General features: G+C 37.0%; 1 protein-coding gene across 9 annotated transcripts in view; it reads right to left on the reverse strand.

Annotated features, from left to right (window-relative positions):
- Positions 1-25777, reverse strand: part of fgfr2 (fibroblast growth factor receptor 2) — a 46080-nt gene that overhangs the window by 9283 nt on the left and 11020 nt on the right. For 2 of the 9 annotated variants that reach the window (XM_043255035.1, XM_043255028.1), the window contains 12 exons: positions 24783-24857; positions 21254-21423; positions 19598-19721; positions 15372-15562; positions 13555-13699; positions 11416-11618; positions 10301-10440; positions 6877-6998; positions 3832-3942; positions 3408-3598; positions 2442-2564; positions 199-269 (listed from right to left, as the gene is read on the reverse strand). In XM_043255035.1, coding sequence (XP_043110970.1) covers positions 199-269; positions 2442-2564; positions 3408-3598; positions 3832-3942; positions 6877-6998; positions 10301-10440; positions 11416-11618; positions 13555-13699; positions 15372-15562; positions 19598-19721; positions 21254-21423; positions 24783-24857 — 1666 coding nt within the window. Of the gene's footprint in view, positions 1-198; positions 270-2441; positions 2565-3407; positions 3599-3831; positions 3943-6876; positions 6999-10300; positions 10441-11415; positions 11619-13554; positions 13700-14241; positions 14381-15371; positions 15563-19597; positions 19722-21253; positions 21424-24782; positions 24858-25777 lie in introns of all 9 variants that reach the window. The other 7 variants (XM_043255034.1, XM_043255032.1, XM_043255033.1 and 4 more) reach the window with 7 other exon arrangements.

Genomic DNA, 25777 nt, shown 5'->3' on the forward strand with positions numbered 1-25777 from the left:
TTTAATGTTTGAAATTTCTATAATGTTCTTTGCGTCATTATGATGAATTGCTTGTGTACTCCCCATAGTGAGTCGCTTTGGATATAAATGGAGATTAGGTTGTAAACATCAATGAATGAGCAATAAAATCTTCTTTTCCACAACATATGCCAAGACAAGACAAGACAATTTAAAAAAGGACATGAATGGATGACTTACACATCGCTCTGGTGCGTATAGACTCGGTCAAACAGAGCCTCTGGAGCCATCCATTTCACCGGCAGACGACCCTACAGACATCAATAAGAGAAAAGGTCAAAGACGAGGCAGCGCAACAACATCCAGACACTACAACGCTCACATCATCGTCTGTACCAGACCCTTGTTAGCCTGGAATTTCATTAAGCCCCAAGCAGCCAATAATGATGGTCAATTAAATCTTGTTGGGACGTTTCGCCAAACTCTAATTTCCCACAGGAGTCATTGTGGGGTTATAAATTAAAGCTAGTGGAGAAGATACAAGAGTCAATGGCATTTGGAGTGCTAGATCCAATAGGAAGGGCCCCGAGTTCACAATCTCCTGGCTCACAGTGTTTTATTTAGACGGGGTTGAACTAGTGTAATTGAATCTAACCCCAGCCATTAATCAGTCATCAGTATCTCTCAATCTGGGCTTAGCTCGTTGTTTTAATAATGGCAAACTATGTTTAAAATATTCATGGCCAGATCTCGGTGACCTTGATAAGAATGGAGAAATAAATCAGGACTAAAGCCGTACTGATGAGTAATGTATGGAAAAGTTGACGCTTACATTTACTTCCCTGTTGTAAAAACTAGCTCCTACCAGTTAAAGGTTGGCAAACTGGGAAGGCTTGGACGTTGCTGATTTTTTAACCAGCATGACCTAGAGTGTTAGGTCTGGAAACCTACACTGAAGGTCTGGAAATCCAACTGATCATCTCTCTAAGCCAACTAACAACCATACATATCCTTTTAGAATCATGCACAATAAGACTAAGTATGTTTGTTAAGTAATAAAATGGAATTGATCTTGATTAATTGAACAAATCAACTATAAATTTACATCCAATGGATCAACCATGTATGCCATCTAAAAATCATAAACAACCAACTAGAATCATGCACAATAACATTAGCGATGCTTATTAAATAATAAAATGTGGTCAATTTTGATTTCAGCACAACTAATCATCAATAAATGACCAACTTAAATCACGCACATTAAGACTTGAAAGGTTTACTCATTAACTAAAGCTAATTTTTATTAACCATGTATGCCATCTAACAACCATAACCTAAAACCATACGCTATAAGGAATTAAATAGGCTCCATTTTGATCATTTTGTTGATCGTTCGTGAACACTGACCCAAAGATAATGATGATAAAGATGCCACGTCCGATGACCTAAACTCTCAAATGAGTGAATTACAGCAAAGCATGCTAAGCAAGCATCTACGACAAGCTAGAGACTGGTATAATGGTGGGAATGCGAGTTAAAGCTATGCTAATGTGTTTAGGTTTGTCACTACCATTTCTTTCTCATGAGCTTGAACAACAAGCTTTGGAATAAGAGAAGAGGGCAGGCCCAAATAAGCAAAGAGCTGAAATCACTTTGCACGCCGACTGCCTGGGAATCTGCAAATCATGCCAAGACTGACGAGAGGAGGGGGGTGTGTGGCAGATAAACAGAAGGGAAAAAAGAGAAATGAAAGAGAGAAAAGGTAAGAGAACAAAGAAAGAGATGGCAGGAGGCTGAAAGGACTCGAGCGTGAATATGTCTGTATAAAGGACACTTTAAGACCCAATGAGATCTAAATCATAGGCATTTATAAAGGTGTGTACACATTGACAGACTTAACATTTAGTAAGTCTTAGCAAGTAAAATGAACCAAAGGACTCAATATTTAAACTAGTGTTCAGTCAATTTTTAAATTGATCAAAAATGGCATTTACAATGTTGCAAAACATTTCTATTTCAAAAGAATTGCACTTTTGTACTATGTAGTAAATCCTATGTATCTCGGTTTCCTTAAAAATAATAAATAGCACAGCTCTTTTTCTCCTTAATAATAATGAGAAGACATTTTTGGGGGCATATCAGAAAGATTTCTGAATGACTGGAGAAATGGCTAGAAATTCATGTTTGAATCATAGAAATAAATGATATTTTAAAATATATTAAAATAGAAAAGAGTCATTTTAAACTATAACAATTTTACTGTATTTTTTAGATTAAATAAGCACAGCCTTGGTGAGCAGAAAGGACTTCTTTCAAAAACGAGTCTGTATCTTATCTCAAATTCCCATTTAAGCATCAGCTAATGGAGCGCCGTTACCTGCATGCACAAATATAGCCAAATGAATGCGTAGAGAGATGAAAATCAACAAGAAATGTGTTTTACAGTAAACAGAGGTGCCTCCTGATGAAATGAAACTCACATTTGTGGTCTTTTTATAGTAATCTATGTTGTGGACGTCTCTGGCCAGGCCAAAGTCTGCAATCTTCATAAAGTTGCTTTCCGTGACCAACACATTCCTGGCAGCCAGATCCCTGTGTATACACTGCCATAGAGATGAAGAAAGATAGAAAGAACATAAATCACCACGACTTCATCTTGGAAACACAGACAAAAATCACACACGCAGACACAAACAACACAAAGGTTTTAGGTGCTTTAGGGATAAACCGCAGGGCGGATCGGCATGCGAGAGCGTCTGAGGCGCGATAAAGCCAGATAAGGAAGGGATAATAACTGCATGAATCTAACTGGACGCCTAAAAGCTCATTTTATGAAATGTGCATGTTAGAATGAACTGTCTTAATTATGCTTGTTAGGTTCGATTGATATTCTGTAAACGGTTTAGCATGAAGTCTTGTCCATTTCTGTTTAGAGCTGCTTGTTAACTTTTAAGGGACAATTAGACGTGAAATCAAACACTCTGAGAACGAAACAGAATATACAGGTGTGTGCAAACAAAACCCTTCCAAACTATCCAAACTAAACCAGTAGCAATCTTTTTGCTACCGCTTATTCTAGCAGCCTGAGATCACTGACACTAAACTTAAAGTTAAAGGAATAGTTTGCCAAAAAAACAGCCTGGTCACAAACTTTCTTTAAAATATCTTCAGCAAAAAAGTTTGAAATTTTTTTGGGGGAGGGAACTATTCCTTTAAATCAACACTGAACTGAATTATGACATTAATGTCTTATGTACAGTTTGCTTCATACCAGTTTTCCTGTTTATTACCATGAAGCTTCTTTGGAACAATCTGCGCTTTATAAATCAAACTGACTTGACTTGAGTAGAAAGATCGGATCTGAGCCTGAAAAAGTCTATTTAAGTGACATTTAGAAACAATTAAGAGAGGTAAACGGTATTTATATGGCGTGCGCGCGCAGATACCTTCTGTGAGGCTAAATACTCCATGCCACGGGCTACTTGATAAGTGCAGGAGACCAGATCTTTGAAGGTGAGAGGCTCATCTGATACTCGGGCTATATCGTATGAGTACTCCATTCCCGGGGGCCGCCGGGCCCTCAAATACTCCCGAAGGTTTCCCTTAGATGCATACTCTACTATGACATATAACGGACCTGTGAAAGAAAGAGAGACCACTGTCATTTATACAGGTTAGAGCTTAAAGGAACAGTTAACCCAAAAATAACACCGCCATGTTATTCCAAACCGTTTGGCAACTAAATGGTTTCCTGTAGACATTTTTTTTTTATTTCAATAGCTACCAGCAATGTTTTGGTAACCAACTTGCTTCAAAATATCTTTTTGAGTTCAACAGAAAAACAAACGGCTTTTATTTATTTCCACTCACCGTCCTGAGTGCACGCTCCCAACAGATTGATGATGTTCTTGTGCCGGCCAATCATCTTCATCATCTCCATCTCTGACACCAGGTCAGAAAGATCTTTCTCTGTTGCATCATCTGGAAAGATAAACACGGTGTTTATTGTGCCCACCCAAGAAAATGTAACTTGCTTTTTCAGGAAAATAAATGAACCTTGTTTGAGTCCTGCTCACTACAATGTGAAAATGGATACATTTGAGTACATTTTAGAGCAAAATGATAAATATCTTTACTTTGTAACTTTGTAACATTTGCCATTTTTTTGTAATTATTTCACAATACTAAATCACAATAGTAGTGTACTGCATACTTAAAAGTATATAAGCACTATGAACTTACATTTGCATGTAAGTGTAAATGTACTGTATTTTGCATATTATAGTTAAATAATATGCAAGAAAGAATAATATAATCTTCATTTGTGTTTTTAAAATATTTTTTGCGACATCAATATTCGCCAGTTCACTTTAATAAATATAAAAAAGTGACACGTGATAACTTCTAAATACACTGTCTGTGTCCCAGTGTAACTGTCTGTGTGGTTTAGTGTTACACTGAAGAGCCGCCACACAGCTCTCCTTTCATTGCCTCACAATTAAAAAGCGTTTCTTCCATTTAGAGTAATTACCTCAGAGACAGTCCCCTTTTCATTATCTGCCTGCTGATCACTGGAGCGAACCTGACTCAATCCACTGACCGCCATTCCTGTCTTATCTTACTCCAGTTTCTTCCTTCCAGACTAGATTCATCAACGTTTCAAGACCTTCTCTAAAAATTGGGTGGTTTTCTGAATTCTGTTCGATACTTTACATTGGCAAAACAACTTAATTAGTATAAGTAAAGTATTATAAATATACTTTTATATTTTATTATATTTTTTTTATATATATATATATATATATATATATTTTTTTTTTTTTTTCTTACGCTTACATTTTTTCAGCAAATTGCCAAAGCAATATTTATTTATTTCTTTTTTAATTAATTTTTATCATTTTTTGGTTTAAGTTTTTTAACTGGTATGTCTAATTTCAGTTACCAAGAAGATTTATCATAGTTTTCCAACTAAAAATCTCAATTCTAAATTCAATCTAAAAATGTAAAATTCCACACGAGATTGATCGATTTGCGCAAATATTTTGAACAATTTCGCACAATGAAAATCAGTAGGTTGCAATACAACACCGGACCTGGTTTACTTTCATTATATGCACAAAAAGACCTTCACTTGCGTTCCACCGAAGAAAGAAATGAAAATGGATTTGAAACAGAATCTGTAAATAATGCCAGAGCGCTCGTTTAAGGGTGAACTTTCCCTTTACGTTTCTAAATGTTTTTTGTCCGGGGCCAGTAATTAAGCCAGGTGTAAGCGGTGAACGTGCTCTTGTTTCAAGTGTTTTCTCCGCTGCAGCCCTGCCCCCTCGGCCCTCTCAACATCCTTTAAAACTTCTTTTGAGCTGCAGGCTCCCTCCCCCACTCTCTTCTCTTTCTTTCAGTGTGAGGGTCTTTCTTTGTGCAGGTGAAGAGCGAGAGCCGTGCAGCTGGTGAGCACCGGGTCAGCTATGCGGCCTCTTGACCCGAGCTCTACCAACATCACTCAGCACCAACAAATAACCCCGCGCAGGCCCCTACAGTCAAGACCTCTTCTCCCACTTTCTCCCTTTCTCAACATACGCACATTCTCGGATCATAACAATACCTTCCCTAAGATTTGCACCCAGTTGAAACACTCTTAGCTTACGTGAAGTACCTTTTTTTTTTTTTTGCGACTCTGCCAGAACAATTAATCGTCTGATATTCGGCCAGTTTGAGATAAAAGTACCCAGAACCATCCATTCCAAAATCCTTGAAAACAGATATTTATAATAAAATTCACATTTCTTTTTAGCAAAAATTAGCTAATTAACTAATACCTAGAGCTCCAAAATGGCTTAAAATATGTAAGTATATATAACAATTACTAATCATATGAAAATTATATAATAATGTTATTACATAATATTTAATATATAATATAATTTATATATATATATATATATATATATATATATATATACATGTATAATAAAAATAAACAGCAATCCATATTAATTGAATTTATACAGTAATTATACAGTATTTTTGTAAATTATTATATTGATGTGTGTATAAATTATAGAAATAATTATCTATATATATGTTACTTAAATAATTTAATATAATATATTATATTTATTATATTATATTATATTATATTATATTATATTATATTATATTATATTATATTATATTTATTTATTATATTTATTATATTATATTATATTATATTATAGTTTCCAACACTCTGAGAAATAAAAGCTGAGGTGAGGTGTCTGGGATCATAAAACACTGCTGTTTTTCACTGATATTTTAGCCTCATAAGGTCTATATGACAATATTATTAGTCTGCATCTGGCTCTGCCCGTCTGTTTTTTTGTTTTGTTTTGTTTCGCAAGATGTTTTTTGCCGCTTCATCCACTGCCTTGTCATTTTTATTAGCGCTGTTTGCAACCCCTCATCTCAAACCTTTCTGCATAAAACAGTCTAAAACCTCCTGCCTTTATTTCTGCAGAATATCACGTGAGAATTGTATCTGTCTGCTGAGCCGCTGTGATTTGTAGCTTGTATCTGGCGGGCTTTGATCTTTCACTCGAGTACCATCCATACACGAACCAGTAGTTTTGTGATTCACAGCAGCAAAGGAGCAGCTCCCTCGTAAAAAGCAATTCGAACTTTCTGAAAGGTGACGCCCACATCAATTTATGAGCTGATGAGGTTAAAAGTCAAGTAATTCCCACCGTCCTACATCCGATGAAGCCATAAGCGGTGAAACGTTTCAAATAAATTCAAATAAATGCAAAAAATGGTGCAACTGCAGAGACCTACATGATTAAAAAACTTCAGACATGCTAGCAAACCGAGGCTAAATGTTGATTTAGGACTTCCACCAGAATACAGTTTTACTCACATGGAAACGAATCCACAAATATTTACCTTTCAGCATCTTGACAGCCACCGTCACGGCCTCTTTAGGTTTGTCCTTGTCGATGCCCAGAGCTTCAGCCATCACCACCTGCCCGAAGCAGCCCTCGCCGAGCGGTTTACCCAGAGTCAACCTGCCCAAACAAACGGCAAAAAGCACAAACGTTACACGCAAACCCAGTCTGAAGTTATTCGTGTCCATTTGCATGACTTTTTTGGCAACTGATGCCAAAAAACGCGGTCTGGTTCAAAAACGCGTTGCATTGGCGACATTCAAGTGTATATCAGAGCCGCAAGAGCTTGTGTTTTGTTTACTTAACTCGTAGGTGTTAAGTGGATGCCCTTTGCCTTCCGTGGCAAAGCTTACATTAGACATTAGCGAGTGTGACAGCCGAATGTCTGGGAGATCTAGAGTTACGCTCCTCTGGGGTGAGCAACAATACGCCTTTGGGGATTTCGAGACTTTCTTAAAGCGTGCAAGAGAAGGCTGGATAGCCGGGTTAACGCTTGACTAGCTCGCTCTGGTCAAGTGCGAAAAAGATTAGAGCTTGTTTCAGTGCGTTGTAACGTATACATTAGTTAAGAGACTCACGCCTTTTTTTAAGGGGTAAAGGTATATTTCTGTGCAGAAATGCAAAAATAATGACTTGCAGTGTTCAATCAAACAGTTGATGCCAGCAATGAGACAAAAACACTGCAATTTCGTTTTTGTGTTGAGTATATAGTAATATATCATTTTCACATATGTATAGTCTCTGGGTAGATCAAGATATATATTTATAACATTTAACATTTCTATGGCAATGTTTGTATAAGTACTTGATATCGATTTTATTTATGAACCAACCCGTTCTGACATCTTAATTTCATTAAATTACCTTTTGGGAACTTTTTTCAGCTAATTTGTCCCTTGACTAGCTCTAGTTTGGCAACAAACACACCCTCAAGCATTAAAACGCAATCACACACACTTCATCTTCATCCCTCACGATAACTCTGACATTCGACCTCTTGCCCTCCCAGTGGCCCTCAGTCAACCTTTGATTGGCAGGAGCTGGGGTCTGTCCCCGGGCCCCCTGCAGCACTAGGCTATGTAAACATTGACACCCGCACCGGGGCCCGGGGCCGATCTGAGGCTGTGATAACACAATCCCCCTCTGTGCCGTACGCTCAATGGCGGCCTCTGTCTACTCCAGCCCACCACAGATAATCAATGTTATGTTTATCCTCCACGCTGACCGCAAACGTTAACATTCCACAGTTTTCAGCCCGGCATGCGCCCTGGGTCACGTCATGTGGGGATGAAGACAGCAGTCCAAAACACGTAATAGCTTAAACTTTGTGTATTTGTGTGAATTGTATGAATGCACAAAACAATCAAAATAAATGAATTACAAATAATGTATATGTATTAGTTTATACAATATGTTTATATATATATATATATATATATATATATATATATATATATATATATAAGCAATTATATGTTAAATGTTATAGTGATTATATTTATTATAATTAAAGTAATAATTTTATTTCATTTTAAATGTTTTTAAAAATGTCTGTATTTAACTGTACCGATAACAAAATTTAAGAAATTGATTTTAAAAAACCTAAATCGATATGTTAAGCTTGTGAAAATATTATGTATAGTACAAATACATTATTATTATTATTTAAGATATTTAATAATCATTTTTCAAATGTACAAATTTTAAAAAATAATTTAAAAAGGGAATTAAATAATTTAAAATCATTTAAAAAAATGTACAAATAATAATAATTATTCCAGCATCGGTAAATCAGTTAAAACACAGTGATTTATAATACATAAAATATTTTATACAGTAAATTCAACATTTCTCAAATTAATTTGATTCCTTGATTAATACTAATTAGTGTAATTCAATTCACTATATATCTACTTATCTACTTTCAATATTAGAAGTGTAAAAGAAAAAAGAGAGAGAAAGATAGTGATATGGTTACTGGTTGAATAGATTTTTTGTTGGAATGGTTTCTAACAAAATCTTTCTTTCTGTAAGCCTTGAGTTCCTAGCAAAAACACGTCTTAGCCTGTCTGCCCAAAGGCAACAATTCCTTTAATGGGTGTGAAGTCAAAAATACATAAAATGGTTCTTCCCTTCACCTATAGAATGAATATTACTGGGCATGAGTTGAACATGTGAGGACTTTTATCCACTAAATCATGTACAGCTTAATCCTGCCAAAACTGAGCAACTCCACCTGCACTTGCTGGGTTTCCACTATTCATTAAAATAAAAAGACTTGGTTGGAGTTTTTAGTTGAATAATAGCATGTTAAACTGCTTACAAATCATCCTCGAGACAATCAAAGTACAAACAGACTCCTTTTTAACCACCATTTTTGTTACAGATTGCTTAAACAGACCTGGTCATTAATTAGGCGTCTGTACGGTTTTGGCAAGACCAACATAGTGGATCCGTCGCAAACCTCCAAATGACATCGGAAGCCTTTCGTAAATATTAAGCGTGACAATTAAACATTAATCTGAGAGTCTGAGTTTATCTCATCGGGGTCACGGTGTCAAAACAGAACATGTGATGCTAACCGAAAGTTATCTGGTAGCCGCGTTATATAATGAGAAAAATGTGTGTTTGGTTTCTCTGAGAATAATAAAGGCTAACGAACAGAGGCCTGTGTCGTGTTATGAATGATTGATCGTGCATTGCGCCTGCATAATTACACATAATGGGTTTGTAAGCGTATAAGAAGATTAGCTTCGCATCACAATGATTTACAAGTGAAAAATATATAATCGCGATTATTAATAACAATTATCCTAGCGAAAGTGTAAGTGCAGTAACGTTCGACGTGTTTACCTCCACTGACTTCATTTAACCGACTAGGTTAATTCAAAACTCATGGTTTTGGTTGTTTTTTTTATTTGTATTTACATCAGACCACTCAAACTAACACTGCCGTGTAGTTTTCAACAGAATAACATTGCGAAAACTGGCAAAAACTTGTGAAACTCGTGACGTAACTTGCAATGGTTAAAACTGATGCACGTTTTTACGCACTGTGTTGCCACACGTAGCAAAATCGCATTCATTTGCATTCATTAGCTCCTTTAATGAAACTCTGTGAATAGTTTTGGTTACACAAACAGCTTGTATGGCTGTATGAAATGTTCACGTTAGCGGAAATAGCCGTGGAGAGATCGCTAAACTCCAGCGCATGTATGTTTTCATATCATCAGCCCTTGTTCCGCCATCAGTCAGCGCACACATAGGGTTGCCAGATTGCACGGATTAATTAAACAGCAGGCAGAGAGTGTATCCTGTTTTGGGGACTAAAAGCTGTATATATATATATATAACGCTAGTCAAGACTTGTTAGCCATGCAAGATAATGCAAATGCTAAATTGTGAAACACAAGGACGCTCACTTGTCTCTGGAGAACTCCCAGCGAGGGTCCTCGGGGAGGTCATACTCCGGGATGGGGTCGTCGTGGGCGGAGCTACGGCGAGTGGTGATCCTGACCAACGGTGTGCTAGAGCTCATGGAGGAGCTGGAGTCAGACGACACCTGTAAGGGGAAAGAGGGTTGGCTGATCACCTGAGTCTTGAAGACAGCACCAAACACTGTTAACACCTACATGTGTGTTTGTGACTGTGTGCAGCTCAACAACATCAATATAGGAAGCTGTGACTAATACGACACAAATAATAGCACATAATCTAGAATGAATAATCAGGCTTAACTGAAGTTGCCTAAACCCAAAAGCCATGCATTTTTATTTTGTAGGTTTTGTAACACATCGTAAATTTAATGGTTTCAAAAATGTTTCCAACTTACCACCGTATAGCATACCTTCAACTTCTCAGCAAAAAAACTTGACATGTTATTCAAAAAATGTACAACAAAAGCACTGCTATAAAGTTTTTAAATATTTAATGTAGGATAATACATCGGTTGTTCAAATATATTACAGCTGTTTATTATAGTTTGCGAAATTAATATAAATAATATATTCGTATAAATTATAAATATAAAATTCACTTATCAATTATCTTTATGCAATCCATAGTATACATCTTAATCATGCAAAAGTCAACATGTTATAACAGTACTTGAGCTTATATTGAGGTATATTGATATATAATATAAAATCATTATATATAAAATGTATACAGAAAAAGATGTCATCACATATAAAATATAAATATATCACTATACTATGCATTTATCTTCTCAATTATCACAATTATCTTCATACAATAAATTACATTAAATATCATGATTTATTATATCTAAAAAGAAAGTTGCATAAAAAAATGATTGCATGATTTGAAGAATTATTTATGTTTGTAGCACAAATATCCAAATCAAGTTAGATGCCAAAATGCAGTATTTCAAAATAAAAGTCTGGTTCGAATCACTAAAACATAAGCTCTCAATAGATACCCCTACTAACTGCATAAATCGAAGATAGACCATTCTTATATTAGTGTGTGTGCGTGTAGGTGTGTATAAAATCTCTAGAACTCTTTATCTACTTTCTGTTACCTGGCGGCGCAGAGGGATCTGTTTGGTCAGCTTGTGCACTGCCGGGGGACTCCCGAAATCAGGCTTCTTAGCCGACGTCCTCATTCGACAAACCACCACGATCACCACCATGCAGGCGATCAGAAAGACGCCTATGCAGTAGATGGCGATCTCCACGTAGTCCGGAGGATAGTCTGGCTCGGGAGTGAGTGGCTCTGCTGTAAATCGGGGGAAGGATTTAAGACATGCGTCCTTAATCATACATGCGAGGAATACTTCACCAAAAACCTTCATGTCGGACACAGCGGTTTTAAGATGGCTGTGAAGGACATTAATGTTAAAGAGCAAGATGTTCTGCCAGTGACAACAAAGCAGGAGAGGAAAAGGTGAATGTGACTAAAGAATTTACAACACACACACACACACACACACACACACACACACACACACACACACCTGACATATTGATCAATTTCAAATTATTAAAAGTTTTCTTCCAAGGCTGTAGCAATAAATAACTAATAAGTCATAATTTCTCTTACTTAGCTCAGCTCAAGTATGGGTTATTAAATGAAGGTGAGCGATTACTGGTGAAAAATAAGCAAAAAGACCAGGATCTCAATTTAATAAGAGATCTTTCTTTCCATCGTTGCATATTTCCTGACCTTCAGCGGCCCCTGCAAACATACGCACGCTCACAAAATGGTTTACATGTGAGCACGGTATTGAAGTACTTCCTGACACTTGAGGTCCTTCAGAAATCACACACACACACGCGCACACACACATGCACACACACACGGTGACTTGCAGTTGTCTGACCGCAGACCAGTAAGTGATGCCATTTGCGGTCAAAGATTTGGTCTGTTTCCTGGTCAGGAAATGGACTCTTATTAAAATGCAGTGAGGTGCACGCTGTTGCATTATGCATGTTAGCATGAACACGGGATGCTGTCTTGTGCACGACCACAGACAGCCTTTGTGTTTGTAAAACTATGTCAAATTCACTAATATTCAGTTAAACCTGTCCACATGTTTTAAAAAATGTACCGAAACATCTAAAGCTTTTTGTTCTAAATCGCATTCAAAAACACACACAGGCACAAAGACACAGAATTTGTGAAGAAAGACTTTCTTTAGAAAACAAAGCTGTTATTGGAGCAAAAATGGAAAAAGAAAACTTATATACAAACAATTCAGCCAAAAACGTTATCATCACGAACACCCTCATGACATTTTAAACCCATCTGACTTTCGTTTGTCAACAAATCATTGCTCATTTTTGTACGATATGAGACCATATGGTTCTCAGTGACTTTTTTTATTCGGTTTTGTGCAAAGAACATATCACCGAACAAATTCAGCACGTCTCCCATTCGCAGTTTAACTAATTTTTTGATATATCTGGGTATTTTTTCATTCTGCGTTAAACAGAAAGTCAGTCAAACCTTAAAACAGCATGAAGGTGAGTGAATACTGACAGAATCGTCATTTTGACACTGTTCCGTCAGAACATGCCTTACCAAACATGCAACCACTAAAATGTTAGTTAGGAAAAGAAAATTGAAAATAATTGGGCTCTTGAGACACTTGGGTGCAGTTTTAGAGACTTTCAGCCAAATATATTATTTCATAACATTTGATGAACAAATTTAAATGTTAAAAATTAAAGGACCTACAAAAAAAACCCCACACATTTAAATCCAAAATAAACATGAACTATATAGTGCTCACGATTAATCACATTAAAAAAGAAAATTTGATATATATATATATATATATATATATATATATATATATATATATATATATTAGAACTATAGACTATAGACATTAAAAAGGAAAAATACTCAAAAAACTTACCAAAAACAAGCTAAAATTAAATAGAAATAAATTTCTAAATATTTAATAAATTGTAAATACATTTATAAATTAAGTTTTTGGATCTGTAATGTCTGCGAACATTATTTTTCTTTGTCAGATAACAGTAATAACTGTAATAATATATCTAATATAATGCTACTAAAACAAGCACTGTTGAGCACCGTCCCAAATGCCTCTCGTTCCCTCACAAAGACCAATGGTGCAATTTCAACCAACTTGGCTTTCGCCATAAAGAAGGCGTAGCTACGGAAGCAGTAGACGAGTGTATACCTGGAAGCACCGTCAACCAAGCAGTGTGATAGGAGATCCCAATAGAGTTACCCGCCAAGCACGTATACTCGCCCGCATCCTCGAAAGTTACATTAGGCAGATAGAGCACCTCGATCTCTTTGTCCGTAGTGTTCACACCTGCCGTCTGAGAGAAACGCAGGAGAAGAGGAAGATGGAAGAAAGAAAAGAAAAGAAACAAATCAGACCCATAATACCAAGAAGAGAAAAAAAAGAGATGTTCAACGCTGTACTTCCCATCTACGCATTACGGAGATGGTAGATGTTCCACTTCAGGAGAAAAGAAGATCGTCAAATAGAAAGGGCAGAATAAAACCGGCAAACTTTTGTACCCAACACAGGTGAACCCACCAGATCCTCAAGGGTTCATGCAAACACATGTAAAGAAACATGGAAAACAAGCCGCTGTCTTTTCGCCAAGAAAAGCAATAAATCAAATGGGAAAAAGTAGGAGGGAAACGTGACACAGAACAGAACAGGAAGGCAGCGGCAATGACAGACCAAAGGCTTGTTTCCATGGCTGATTGGGCATCAGGAAAGATCCACCAAAAAAAAACAAGAAAAACACCACAACGGCTCAGCGAGAATCCCAGGATCACCACGACGACAAAAAAACAACCCAAAACACCAGCAGAGGGGAAGGGGACGCCGTCTCGTTCGCGTTTTTACCTGGTAGGACAGTGAGCCAACCGGACTGGTTGACCTGACCGATATAATTGGATACATGGCACGTGTATTCACCAGAGTCCTCTTCCGTGACGTTGGTGAGAACGAGCACTTCCACGTCAGAGCTGTTTATGCCCGAACGCTAGGGGGCACCGCAACGAGGGATAAAACACAGATATGGGAGCCTGTTATAATCTCACTTAAGCCCCGTTCACACTAAGAACGAAAACTATAAAGAACTGTGGATTCTCAGAGCGAGCGCGGCGTCTGCCGCTTTAAATTCTTCACATGCAAAAATATCTCCTGCAAAAAAAGGGTTTTGTTTTTGCAACTTCTCAGAAATCACCAGCATCGAAAGATTTTAAAAAGAAATGCAATTCATGTTCCCCAAAATTGCAAGGATAAATTTTTATTTAAACTATACTTAAAATTTTATTTATTAAAATATGCCAATATGTATGTTTTTAAATTATAGTTTTAGTTTTGGTGCATTAAGATAAATATGGCAAATAAAATAAAATAAAATAAAATTTTAATTTCAGGTATATTATTTCAAGTAACTATTTATTTTTATATATATATATATATATATATATATATATATATATATATATATATATATATATATATATATATTTTTTTTTTTTTTTTTTTTTGGTTAGTGGTTGTAGTTTAAATTAACTATAATAGCCCTGATGTGGATAAAGCTAGAACTACTGCATCACGTTTTCCAAAGAAAAAGGGAAAAATAGTCTAAACCACATTACAAACACACACCAGCGAACAATATTGTCCGTTTATTCTCAGCGCAAGTGCGTCTGCCACCTTAAATTCTCCAGCTCGTGACAGCAGGATGGATTCTGATTGGTTTCACAACAGTTTCTTACAGTTTTCGTGCTTGGTGTGAATGGGCCTTAACTCTTTAGAGGAACAGAAAAGAAGAGAGCGCTACCTGTTACATGGAATAAAATAAACGAGAATATCTCCTGCAAAAAAGAGTTTTGTTTTTGCATCTTCTCAGAAACGACCCGCATCGAAACATTTGAAAATAAAAGCAATTTGTGTTCCCCCAAAGTTGCGAGGATGAGCGGAAATAGGAGGCCTAAATAGCCCAAAATGAAAACCAAGCCTACCTTCAACACCCGGACGTAAGGGTGTCCATCAGGACCGTAACGGCTGCCGTTCTTCACGATGTGCTGCAGCCACTGGATGTGAGGTTGAGCGTCACTGTATACTTTGCAGACGAACTTGGCGTCCTCTCCGACTTGCACAGTGACGTTGGCTGGAAGGCCTGCCTGAAGAATGGGCCGGTGAGGAGAGCGTTCTGATAGAAAGGAAGAAGAATTACTTTAACATTCACCAAGGACACTCCGGTTTTGGACGGTAAGAGTTTATTCTCACCAAAGCTGCTTTTATGTGCTTAAAATTACAGACAAAATCGAGAATATTATGAAAAATAAGAACCAGTTTTGTATTTTAATATATTTTAAAATGCAATTTATTCTCGTGATGCATCAGCATCATTACTCCATTTCATTGACACGTGATCTTTCACTCTTGATTCGCTGCTCATTTCTTATTATTATCAATAATGATTTATTTTGTGGCACCCAGCCGGATCTGAGACCACCACACCTACTGTCCTCTTAGGCTGCTGTTAAGACTCTCACGAAACAGAGGCTGTTGCGTTATCTCTGCTGATAAGAACTGAACAAACAGATGAAGAAAGGCTTGATGTACAGTGTCCACTTTATATCAGCAGCAGTTCCTGCAGCACTGGCGTATCAGAAACCTTTATTTCATTGCTTTTTCCCTTTGATCATTCAAACTAAGAAAGAAAAAAAAACTTTGGTTTTTGCTTCCAAAAGAAAAAATATTAAGCAAACTTGTAATACACGTGAAGCTAGTGAGCAGTTTCCTATTATTTGAAAAAAACGACTATTTATAAGGAAACGGTTTTCAGTGTTATATTTTAGTATTATTTTTTTTTAATGATCCGATTTTTTATGTTAATTTTAGCTAAAATTTGTTTTTAAAATATGCGTTTTAAATTCATTTTTATTACAGTTTCAGATAATTTAAATGTTAAAGTTTTTTCAGGTAATTCTATTATTTTAAGTAACTATTTATTTATTTAGTTATGTTTATTTATTTTTTTAGTGGTTGTAGTTTAAAGTTAACTATAATAACCCTGATTTGGGTAAAGTTAGAACTACCGCATCACGTTTTCCAAAGAAAAAGGGGGGAAAAAATTAAAAACTAAACAGTCTTAACCACATTACAAACACACACACCTCATTGTCTTCACAACAGAACATTACTCTTGCCCTGTAATTGTGACACACGTCTCCTGGTTACCCCGAAACACACAGACTCACAGGCATGATGTCACGCAGGAGATGTGGAGAGGTCAACCTTCACAGACATGCAGCCAAGGTTTTCGGGGGAAGTAAGAGGATTTAGGGCTGAGGGGCACAAGAGGGGGCACAAGAAAAGCTCAAAACAATGGCGCAAAGCAGAAACAGAGAGCAAAAGAAAGAGGGGTTGGGGTCAAGGGATGCAGAGGATAAAGGATGCCCAACAGATGGGCAGTGAAAAGAAGAGACAGACAGATGAAGAAGAACAGATGAGAAACAAAAAGGTGGAGTGACGAACTTTGCCGACACACAAAGATCTAAACATCACGGAGTCTGGCAGAAAGTCTTTCTTTGGAGATGCTTTGGAGGTGTTTAGGGCTGGCTATCGAGAACTTATTCGCATTTTCTCCAAAAAAAGCAGCTTCATAGAGTGCGTGAATTCTGAACAGCTTTCTTTCGCATCGTCTTGTCTTTCGAAACGTGTTAAAATATACTTTTACACGCAGTAGATTTTGTCTTGAAACGAACACAAAATTATAGAATTATATTGGATCGGTGCATTAGGTCTTAAAGTGACAGCAGCCTGATATACCTGGACTTGTTTGTGCCATTAATGTTTATCAAAGAACAAAAGAAAAGTCACTGATCTTGACTAAATAACTTTTATATTAGGGATATGTCTATATTTAATTTCTATAAAAAAACTATCCAGTGCTATTTTAAATTTCTTCTTTGCTTGTATATATCTGGACTGTTGCCAATTCGGTTATTTGCTGTTATTATGTTGCTGACTGTTTATTTGTATTTAATGATGCTTGAAATCTATATTATTTAGTTTAGAAGCAAGTTCGTTAGGTAAGTATTCTTCAGGCTGCTGATTTTTTTATGGTATTCAGCTGCAACAGAATGTTTTGCAAAAAAAGAAAAACTAAAGAGTGAATCAAAATGTTAAACTTCATTTTGTAGGCCTTCTGAACTGGTATTTGAGAAGTATCGTAATCTCAATCGCTAAAATACAAACCCACTGTGTCAGGTTATGACATAACAAGTTAGCTAGCCACTGCCCTTACCAAAAACCCAATTGAAACCATATTGAAGGTCGGATCCTCCTCTAAAAAGCTCATCGAGTCAACCACAAGTTAAGCCAAGTGCCCGTCGCTCTCCCGCATTCCCCACCAAATCACAATCGATCAATTACATCACCAGCCAGGCATTTACAGGCTGATCTGGCATCCCAAAACAAGACTGTTGAACTCTAGATAACCTGCTGACTTAGCATACTCAGACCAAAAACAGTCAGGGTGGGGTTGTTTGGGCTGCGGCACAGGATTGGTTGAGAGAGAAATCAGGGTGGAGCTGAACTGAGTTACTGTGCCAACTAGGTCTGGGTGGTTTGAAACGTCAACGAGTAAAGACACTGCAGTACGGTTTATTATGAAGAAGATGTGTTTATAAGGCTATCAGTGTAGAGAACTCATTTATATTATTTATAAACCTGAACAGGACGGTGAACGCATGAAGTAATGCAAGTCGAGATTAGGGAGAGCTTTTTAAATTTAATAAAATGTATTAGCAAAAACTATTTTGTTCTATGTATACACTTATCTTCAAATTCCAGCGCTAGTGGCAGGAACTCAAATACGTATATAATGTGTGCACAAATTGGTAGAAGAGTCTATTGTTGGAAGAGAACTACAGTAGAAGTTTCTGGAATCTGGCTGACGTCCACAATAAACAGCGATAATTAGAGTCTTTTTGGCTCTTTTAAGTGTCAGCGCTTTGTACTTTGTCCAGCTCAGAAACGCAGGCCAGTTGAGACTGGCGCAACTTTCATTGACCTGTTCGAAGGGTCAGCGAGACTCCAGTGCCGGCACAGGGACAGCGTTTTCTCTCTCCCGACCTCCTTTTTCTCATCTTATGATTTTCATAGACTTCCCAGGTAGGTTACTCTGACATTAAAGTGAAAAACAACCTTCCTCTGCCTCTTTTCTCTCCCGCTTTCTCTGCGATGAGAGTGTTAGACTGAGCCAGACACAAAAGGGCTTTACGGCCATGCAATAAAACAGAAAAGAAAAACAGAGACCTTCTGAAAGACTGCTTTTACTTAACCCAGAACAGGGGCCCTAAATAGGGAGCATGTATGTGTGTGTGTGTGTGTGTGTGTGTGTGTGTGTGTGTGTGTGTGCGTTTTGTACGTGTGTGCATGTTCTTGGGCGTGTGCATGCAAAAATATAGTTTGGTTCTGAAGTTTATATGGGCCAGCTCTACTCAGACAATAAACCAACGCAGACAGCTGCGTATTAAAGGGGCAGTTCACCCCCCAAAAATTAAAATGAAACCTTTCATGTCTTTTAAAGCTCCATTACAGCTTAGACCTGTGCATAGTACACACAAGAACACCGCATATGGCTTTAGGAGACTTGAAATATTGCTTGTATGCCGTATGGGAGAGAAAACAAATGGCCAGTCAACACAAATTTTTACTGACTGGCGATGATTTGATAATTTTTTTAGTCTAGCAAAGTAGCATTATTGTTTAAAAAAGACAGTAAAGTCAAGTTTTCTCTTACAAAGAAATGCCTTTTTAAACTTTCTATTCATCTAAACAAATATTAAACAAATAAAGGGATATGGGAGCATATTAGAATGATTTCTGAAGGATCACGTGACACTGAAGACATTTCATCGCAGGAATGAATGACATTTACTCAGTTTATAGAGTTGTTTTAAATTTATAATACTATTTCACTATAGATAGATAGATAGATAGATAGATAGATAGATAGATAGATAGATAGATAGATAGATATCTTATCAGCCTGGCCAATATATAGATCTAACACTTTCTAAATTACGACATAATTTAAAATTTGGGGCGGATGATTGCTTCTTTCTTCTTTTTTTAATACACACTCACACTTTATTTGCTCTGCTGTCCGCTCGAAGCTGTTTACCGGTGTCCAAATCAAACAAGCATCTAAACACTTGTAAACAGTACTCACCTACTACATCCAGCGTGTAGGTGTGATTGATGGATCCGTAAGAGTTCTCCACCACGCAGGTGTAGTTTCCTTTATCAGAGGGAACCACGCTCTCCATGATTAGAGTCCAGTGCTGGAGTCGGAGCTGAGCGGGAAAAGGAAAAAAACGAACTCAGTACAACAGACCACATTCAGAATAGTTTAGTCACTTGTTTATGCAATGTTCCCAGATAACATAACCAAACGCAGGAGGTTGTTTTTGTTATTCACGAATTCATCTCTAACAAAACTCCAGGTTGAGTTAAGCGTTTATCATCCTCGATTTCACTCGTGCGTGTGTGTGTGTGTGTGTGTGACGTCTTGCTAAATGAAGGGCAAATCTGACAGAGGCACTTGACAGAACAAACAAGAGAGAGAAATTGGCCCAGAAGACGAGGGTTTTTCGAGCAAGAGCACCATGGGAAAAGTAATATCGCCGTGCCGACAGACGAGCGAGCTCCCGCCCCCACCCCAGGAATTCAGCTCTCGTGACTGCAGGCCACAAAATCCAGCGTCTCTTCCATGGAGACTTTCACTGCAAACCCTCTGCCTTCTGAAACCCTTCAAATGACCACAAAATAAGGGTTCGTCCACCTGAGGCACATGCTATCCTTAAACCATAATCTCGCTTATTTTATTAAACATTTTTTACTTATTCAGACTGAATGCTGCGACCTTGGTAAGGGGTGGACGATATGCCTTGTGCATTCTAAAATGCAACAACAATCGGGGTTACTATGGGTAACTATAATCATAAAAACACATTTTCGTAAATGAAATATGTGTTAACTGAAATAAGATTTAAAAAAAAACTTTTAACTAGTTTTGAAGGCAACAATTATAACTTTAGATTGATTTATCTTCACGCTAAAGCTAAAATAAAACAAATAAAAACATCAATAATAATAAACTAATAAAATAAGAAAATAAAGGAAACAAAAAAATTACCACAACTTTAACAAAAATTTACGTAAAAGCAGTACATGTAAAAAATAAAATCCAATTAAAAATATGAACAAAAACTATAAAAGTAACTCAATAAAAAATAAATTAACAGCTCATAATCTGATGGTTATCTTAAAAAGCGTATATTTTAAAAGTTATTATTGTTAGAGCTTTTAAAACACAATCAAATTAAAAATAATCATTAATAAACCAAATACTTAATTAGCTCATTATTTTTATCAAAATGTTTCATCTGATTAATTAAGGTTCGTCAGAAAACATAAATAATATTAAAAATGATACTAGTACTGCTACTACTAATGATAATAATGTAAGAAGATGCTGTATAATAATAATAATAAATGGTAATTTGAGTCTGGATTATTAAATGAAGCAGTATTTGGTCCTGTACACAGACACTGACTCATATCTGAGTCTTCAGATCAATGGAGCGTAACCAGCTCAATGATTAGTGACCTTCTGTGTGGATCAGCTGTGTTTTCAGAGAAGGAAGTGCAAACAGACACTGATCGGGGTACATCGACCAGTCGCCCCGCACATCTATTACACTTTAACCAGGAGTCAGCGCTTCGCCAGCTGTTCCATGCATACAGTTCTGACTTATTAAAGTATTAAAAAAATACTTAAATGTAACCATTTTCGTATGTAACAGTTCCAGTGAAGACCTCTCACCTTGTAACCTCCCATGCGATCCTCCTGTTTGAATGGTTTTCCGTTTTTTAGCCAGCGCATTTCAGGCTTGGGATTTCCGGCCGTCGCGCACCGAAACTTCACAGTGTTGGCCGCGGGGACGGCATGCAGCTTCTTCTCCATCTTCTCCGGCGAAGTCCAATACGGAGCCACTGCAGGAAAGAAGAAGCAATTACAAACATTTGCATCGTCTAAATATCAACAAGAGCTGATGTATGTATAACTTTGATGTGTCAAAGCCTTTAAGATTACATGCAGCTTTGATATGCATCACACGAAACCTCCATGCAAACTTTTTTTTTTTATCTATGCCTCCTCTCTTATCTGTTTTCGGCCGTTCATAGATCAGCCCCTGACATCTACAGTGTTTTCTATATCTGTGTTTATGGAAAAACTTAGGATCAAAAGCCAGCAACAGTAGCTTCTGAATTGTACAGTAGATGAATCAGCATGGATTCTGCAGTGCACTGAAGATGAATCACTAAACATGTTTTTGGCTCTCTGGAGTTCAGAAGATCATGCATTAGTCATAAAACAAATCAAAATTGCAATATGACCTAGTGCAACTGCTAAGTCAAAATCAAGCCATTTAAAAAAAAAATGCAATCTATTAAAATAAATATTTCAACTATTATTAATTTTGGCCTTATTTGCATGTGCAGTGAACGCAGTGTTGTTCTTGGCTCCCACTTTATATTAGTTGGCCTTAACTATTGTGTACTTACGTTTAAATTAATCAATAAATGCAATGCACATGTACATGTTTTTACATTGAACTTATATATTTCTAAATACCTATAAGTAATTACATATGTAATTAATTTCCATCATTACATTTATAATTACACAGTTGGCCTACAGTAGCTAAGGCCACCTAATATAAAGCGTGACCTGTTATTGCTATCCTAAAACTATTTAAACGGCTCTTATTCGATTAAAAGTTTAATTAAATAACCGGACAAAAAACTTAGGAATTACAAAAAGGCAAAATATTACAAAATATAACATGCACTGGCAAGTATGTGAAATAAAATAAGTACTAAAAGTACTAAATTTAAAACAGAAAAAAACAAACATTAAATCTACATAGAAATACATTTTAAAAACCTATGTGTAACTTAAACTAAAATTAAACACAGCACATTAAAAAAATGCCAAAGGACACTGATTCAATCACACAAAGAAATTCAGTGAAATGGCAAATCAGTTCGAGGTCCGTTTCGATTCAGCCCCTGTAACCCAAAAGAAATGCATCGTTGCCAAGAGAGAGAACGCAGGAGCCCGTCTGATACTCAGCGAGGGTATAACAGGAAGGCATGACCACGGATGCAAATCGAAACAGTTATTCACACTCGCAGCGCTGCATGACTGCACCGCCCATCTGCTTAATGGAACCCTGCAACTCACAGCGAGCGGCTTAAATAAAAACATATTCCCATTTGCTCTGAAAACACACAAGAGAAAAGGAGGATAAAACAAGCCGGTCCAAAAGCGCAGCGGCTTGCCAAGAAGGAACTGGACCATCACATCCAATTTCTTTTGTTCGGCAGACATGCTAACCGGAAGGTTGCAAACGACTTGATATCAGACTTGTAAACAGACATCTTCCCTTCAGCGTGAAGGCATGATAATTGGTTTTCAACTCAGACGTCTATCTGTCCGCCTGTTTTCTTTCCTCGCCGCCCAACTTTTTCATCTCACCTCGTGGGAATTCTTAGGTAACGGTCGCTCTCTTTGACCTCGGCGCCCCGACGGACGGCAGACTACGTGTCTGTGAGCCGGACTCCTTTTAACTTTGTTAACGGTTCAGGTTTTCATTGAGAAAAACGAAGATGGGAATGACCCTCATACACTAGGGCAGTAGGGTCAGATGTCCTGGGAAAACCCCAAAACAGGTGACCTCCAGATTGACCGTTAACCCTTTAATGACATATTTCTCCTATGGTGCAAAAATCTACCAGTAAACAGAAACACTGACACATCCCAGCAGCCAAAAAAAAGAAAAACCCCGCAAACCAGACCTTTAGACTTTAAACAATCCCAGTGTTGTCTAATCCAGCGCGCCTCATACGAAGGCAAAACATCGCACAAATAAAGGAAACTTTCTCGTGAGAGGGGGAAAGACTGGTGTTTTTGAGACTGCTGTTGTTGAGGCCCCTTTGCACAGAAATATCAAAGAGTTCTGAGTGGTTCAGCTGGGCAGAAATCCAACCCACTGAGCCCGAAACCACCCCGAGCACAATGCTAAACACCCCCCTCCATCCCAAAAACTGATCCACCCCAACCCCCAACACACCCGCCTCAGCTCCACTCGTACGCGGCCAAAGGCCAGACCTCCAAAGCATACGCGGAAAAGCGTTGGTGCAGATCCAAACCAGAGCCCATTAGCTGGAAGACCTCGCTCCACCCCTCTTTCCAACAACTCTCTTTAATATTTGGTTTTGCACAACTCAAAACAGATTCTGGTGGGTATGGCGCTCGTTTCAACAGTGGAAATGCAGTCAATATCCTTTCCTCACCTGTCACGGCTACTCTTTCGCGAAAATGTGAAGCGATTGGGGTTAGCCGTGACAAAAAAGAATGAGCCTCGAAACTGGAAATAAGCTTAAAAATCCATCGTCCCAAAGTCAACGGGTTTTTGGCCTGGAATAAGGTATGCAGTTAATACAAGCGCAAGATATCGTCCTATTTTAATTTACAAAATAAAATACATCAGTTAAACTCAACTCGTGATTTTTTAAAGTCTTGAACAAGCGTCTAAATTGGGACTTTAGACAGAAGTTGCTAGATCCGTGTTGAACGGAAAAATAATCAATCAATCTCTCGCAAACTAATCTAATTCAAAGTTTCCAACTAGCAGAAGATTTAGAGTTGTTGCAAGTGTAGTGGTGGTGTTGATAAAGTCGTGCAACTGGTAACTTTAGCTTTTTATTTCTGGCCATTGTATTTAGGTTTCAGAATGCACAAGGTGTGTTTATTTGTGAAGATTATCATGATGGAAAAAACATAGAAGAGTGAACTTTTATTGCTCACGCAGCTCGTTTTCTGCAACAATCTAAAAGCTAATGGAAAAATCCTTTGCTTTTTGTTGAGGAAACCAGTCCAGTTTTGCATACAAAAATACATCACCCTTGCAGTACTGTATTTATTGAAAAGATTTTTAATGCCCTTTGAATTTCTATACTTTGTTAACATTTCACCTCAGAGCGAAGCCCGATTCAAAACAGATCTATTAGCAGGTAAATTACAGAAAGGCCTCTCGTGGACCTGAGAAACGTGGAACGCAAAGAAGATGGAAAGAGAAGGCCTGGAATTCTGGGAATATGTGTGCTGGAATCGCTTGGTGACATAGTTGACATCGAGCTTGTCCTGTCACCAGAATGTGGTTTCAGTCACAAAAATGGCAAAAAACAATACCTATGCTAATAAAAAAATCTGTATGCATCTAAATGCAACATTGGAAATTTCACATGGTACTCTGTGACCGCTGGTGTTCGCTCCCGATACTCACGCATCTGCTCGCCGTCCACCCCGACATCCTCCGATCGCTCCGTGTCGTCCTCGTCGTCTCCGGATGAGATGGCATCTGCAGAGAGTACCGGGAATACTATAACCGTGCTTTGTTTCTCCTGACGTCACTTTTTGACACATTAATACAGTAATAAGAGCGCTGAACAGCTCATCCAATCAGAAGCACAGTCATTTTTAAAATAGTATAACTTTTACTGCTAAGAGTCTTTATTTTTTAAGCAAAAATGTGAACCTGTTAGGACGGATACCATAGTTTGCCATTCATTTGTTATGAACAATCATTGCGTGCATGAAAACTGAAAGAAAAGTAAAGGAGATGAAGAACTTTTAGTTCATAATTACTGTATTTACATTAATTTAACTTACTGACTGTATAAAATATTTATTGTTGTGCTGTCAAACAAGTAATCGCATCCAAAATAAATGTATTTGTTTACATATATGTATGCATACTACGTATTTTATACACACACAAATGTATGCATTTCAGAAAAATTTTATTTTTATATATTAAACATATTTATCATAATAATATAAATATAAATATATACAATGTAAAAGCATGTATGTGCACAATAAGTGCATTGTTTTAATTGATTAAATGGAAATACATGTAAATATTATCAAAATATATACTGTATGTGTTGACAGCACAAATGTATTAATAAATATATTTATATAATGAATTTAGAAATTAATCAACTAATTCTATATATACGGTATATGTATGTATATTTACATATATAAAATTAATATATAGAATTATATATATATATATGAATATTTTTAAATATATATATGTATGTGTGTGTGTGTGTGTGTATATATATATATATATATATATATATATATATATGTTGCAAAAAAATTAAATGTATAATTTAATGTTACTGTAAGATAAGATTGTGCACCAGTTACTTTGAATGCTAGCTAAAAAAAACTGTAAAAAATATTTGTTAAATGAGACAAAATGTC

This window comes from Puntigrus tetrazona, chromosome 13 (assembly GCF_018831695.1).
Source record: "Puntigrus tetrazona isolate hp1 chromosome 13, ASM1883169v1, whole genome shotgun sequence".
Classification (NCBI taxonomy): domain Eukaryota; kingdom Metazoa; phylum Chordata; class Actinopteri; order Cypriniformes; family Cyprinidae; genus Puntigrus; species Puntigrus tetrazona.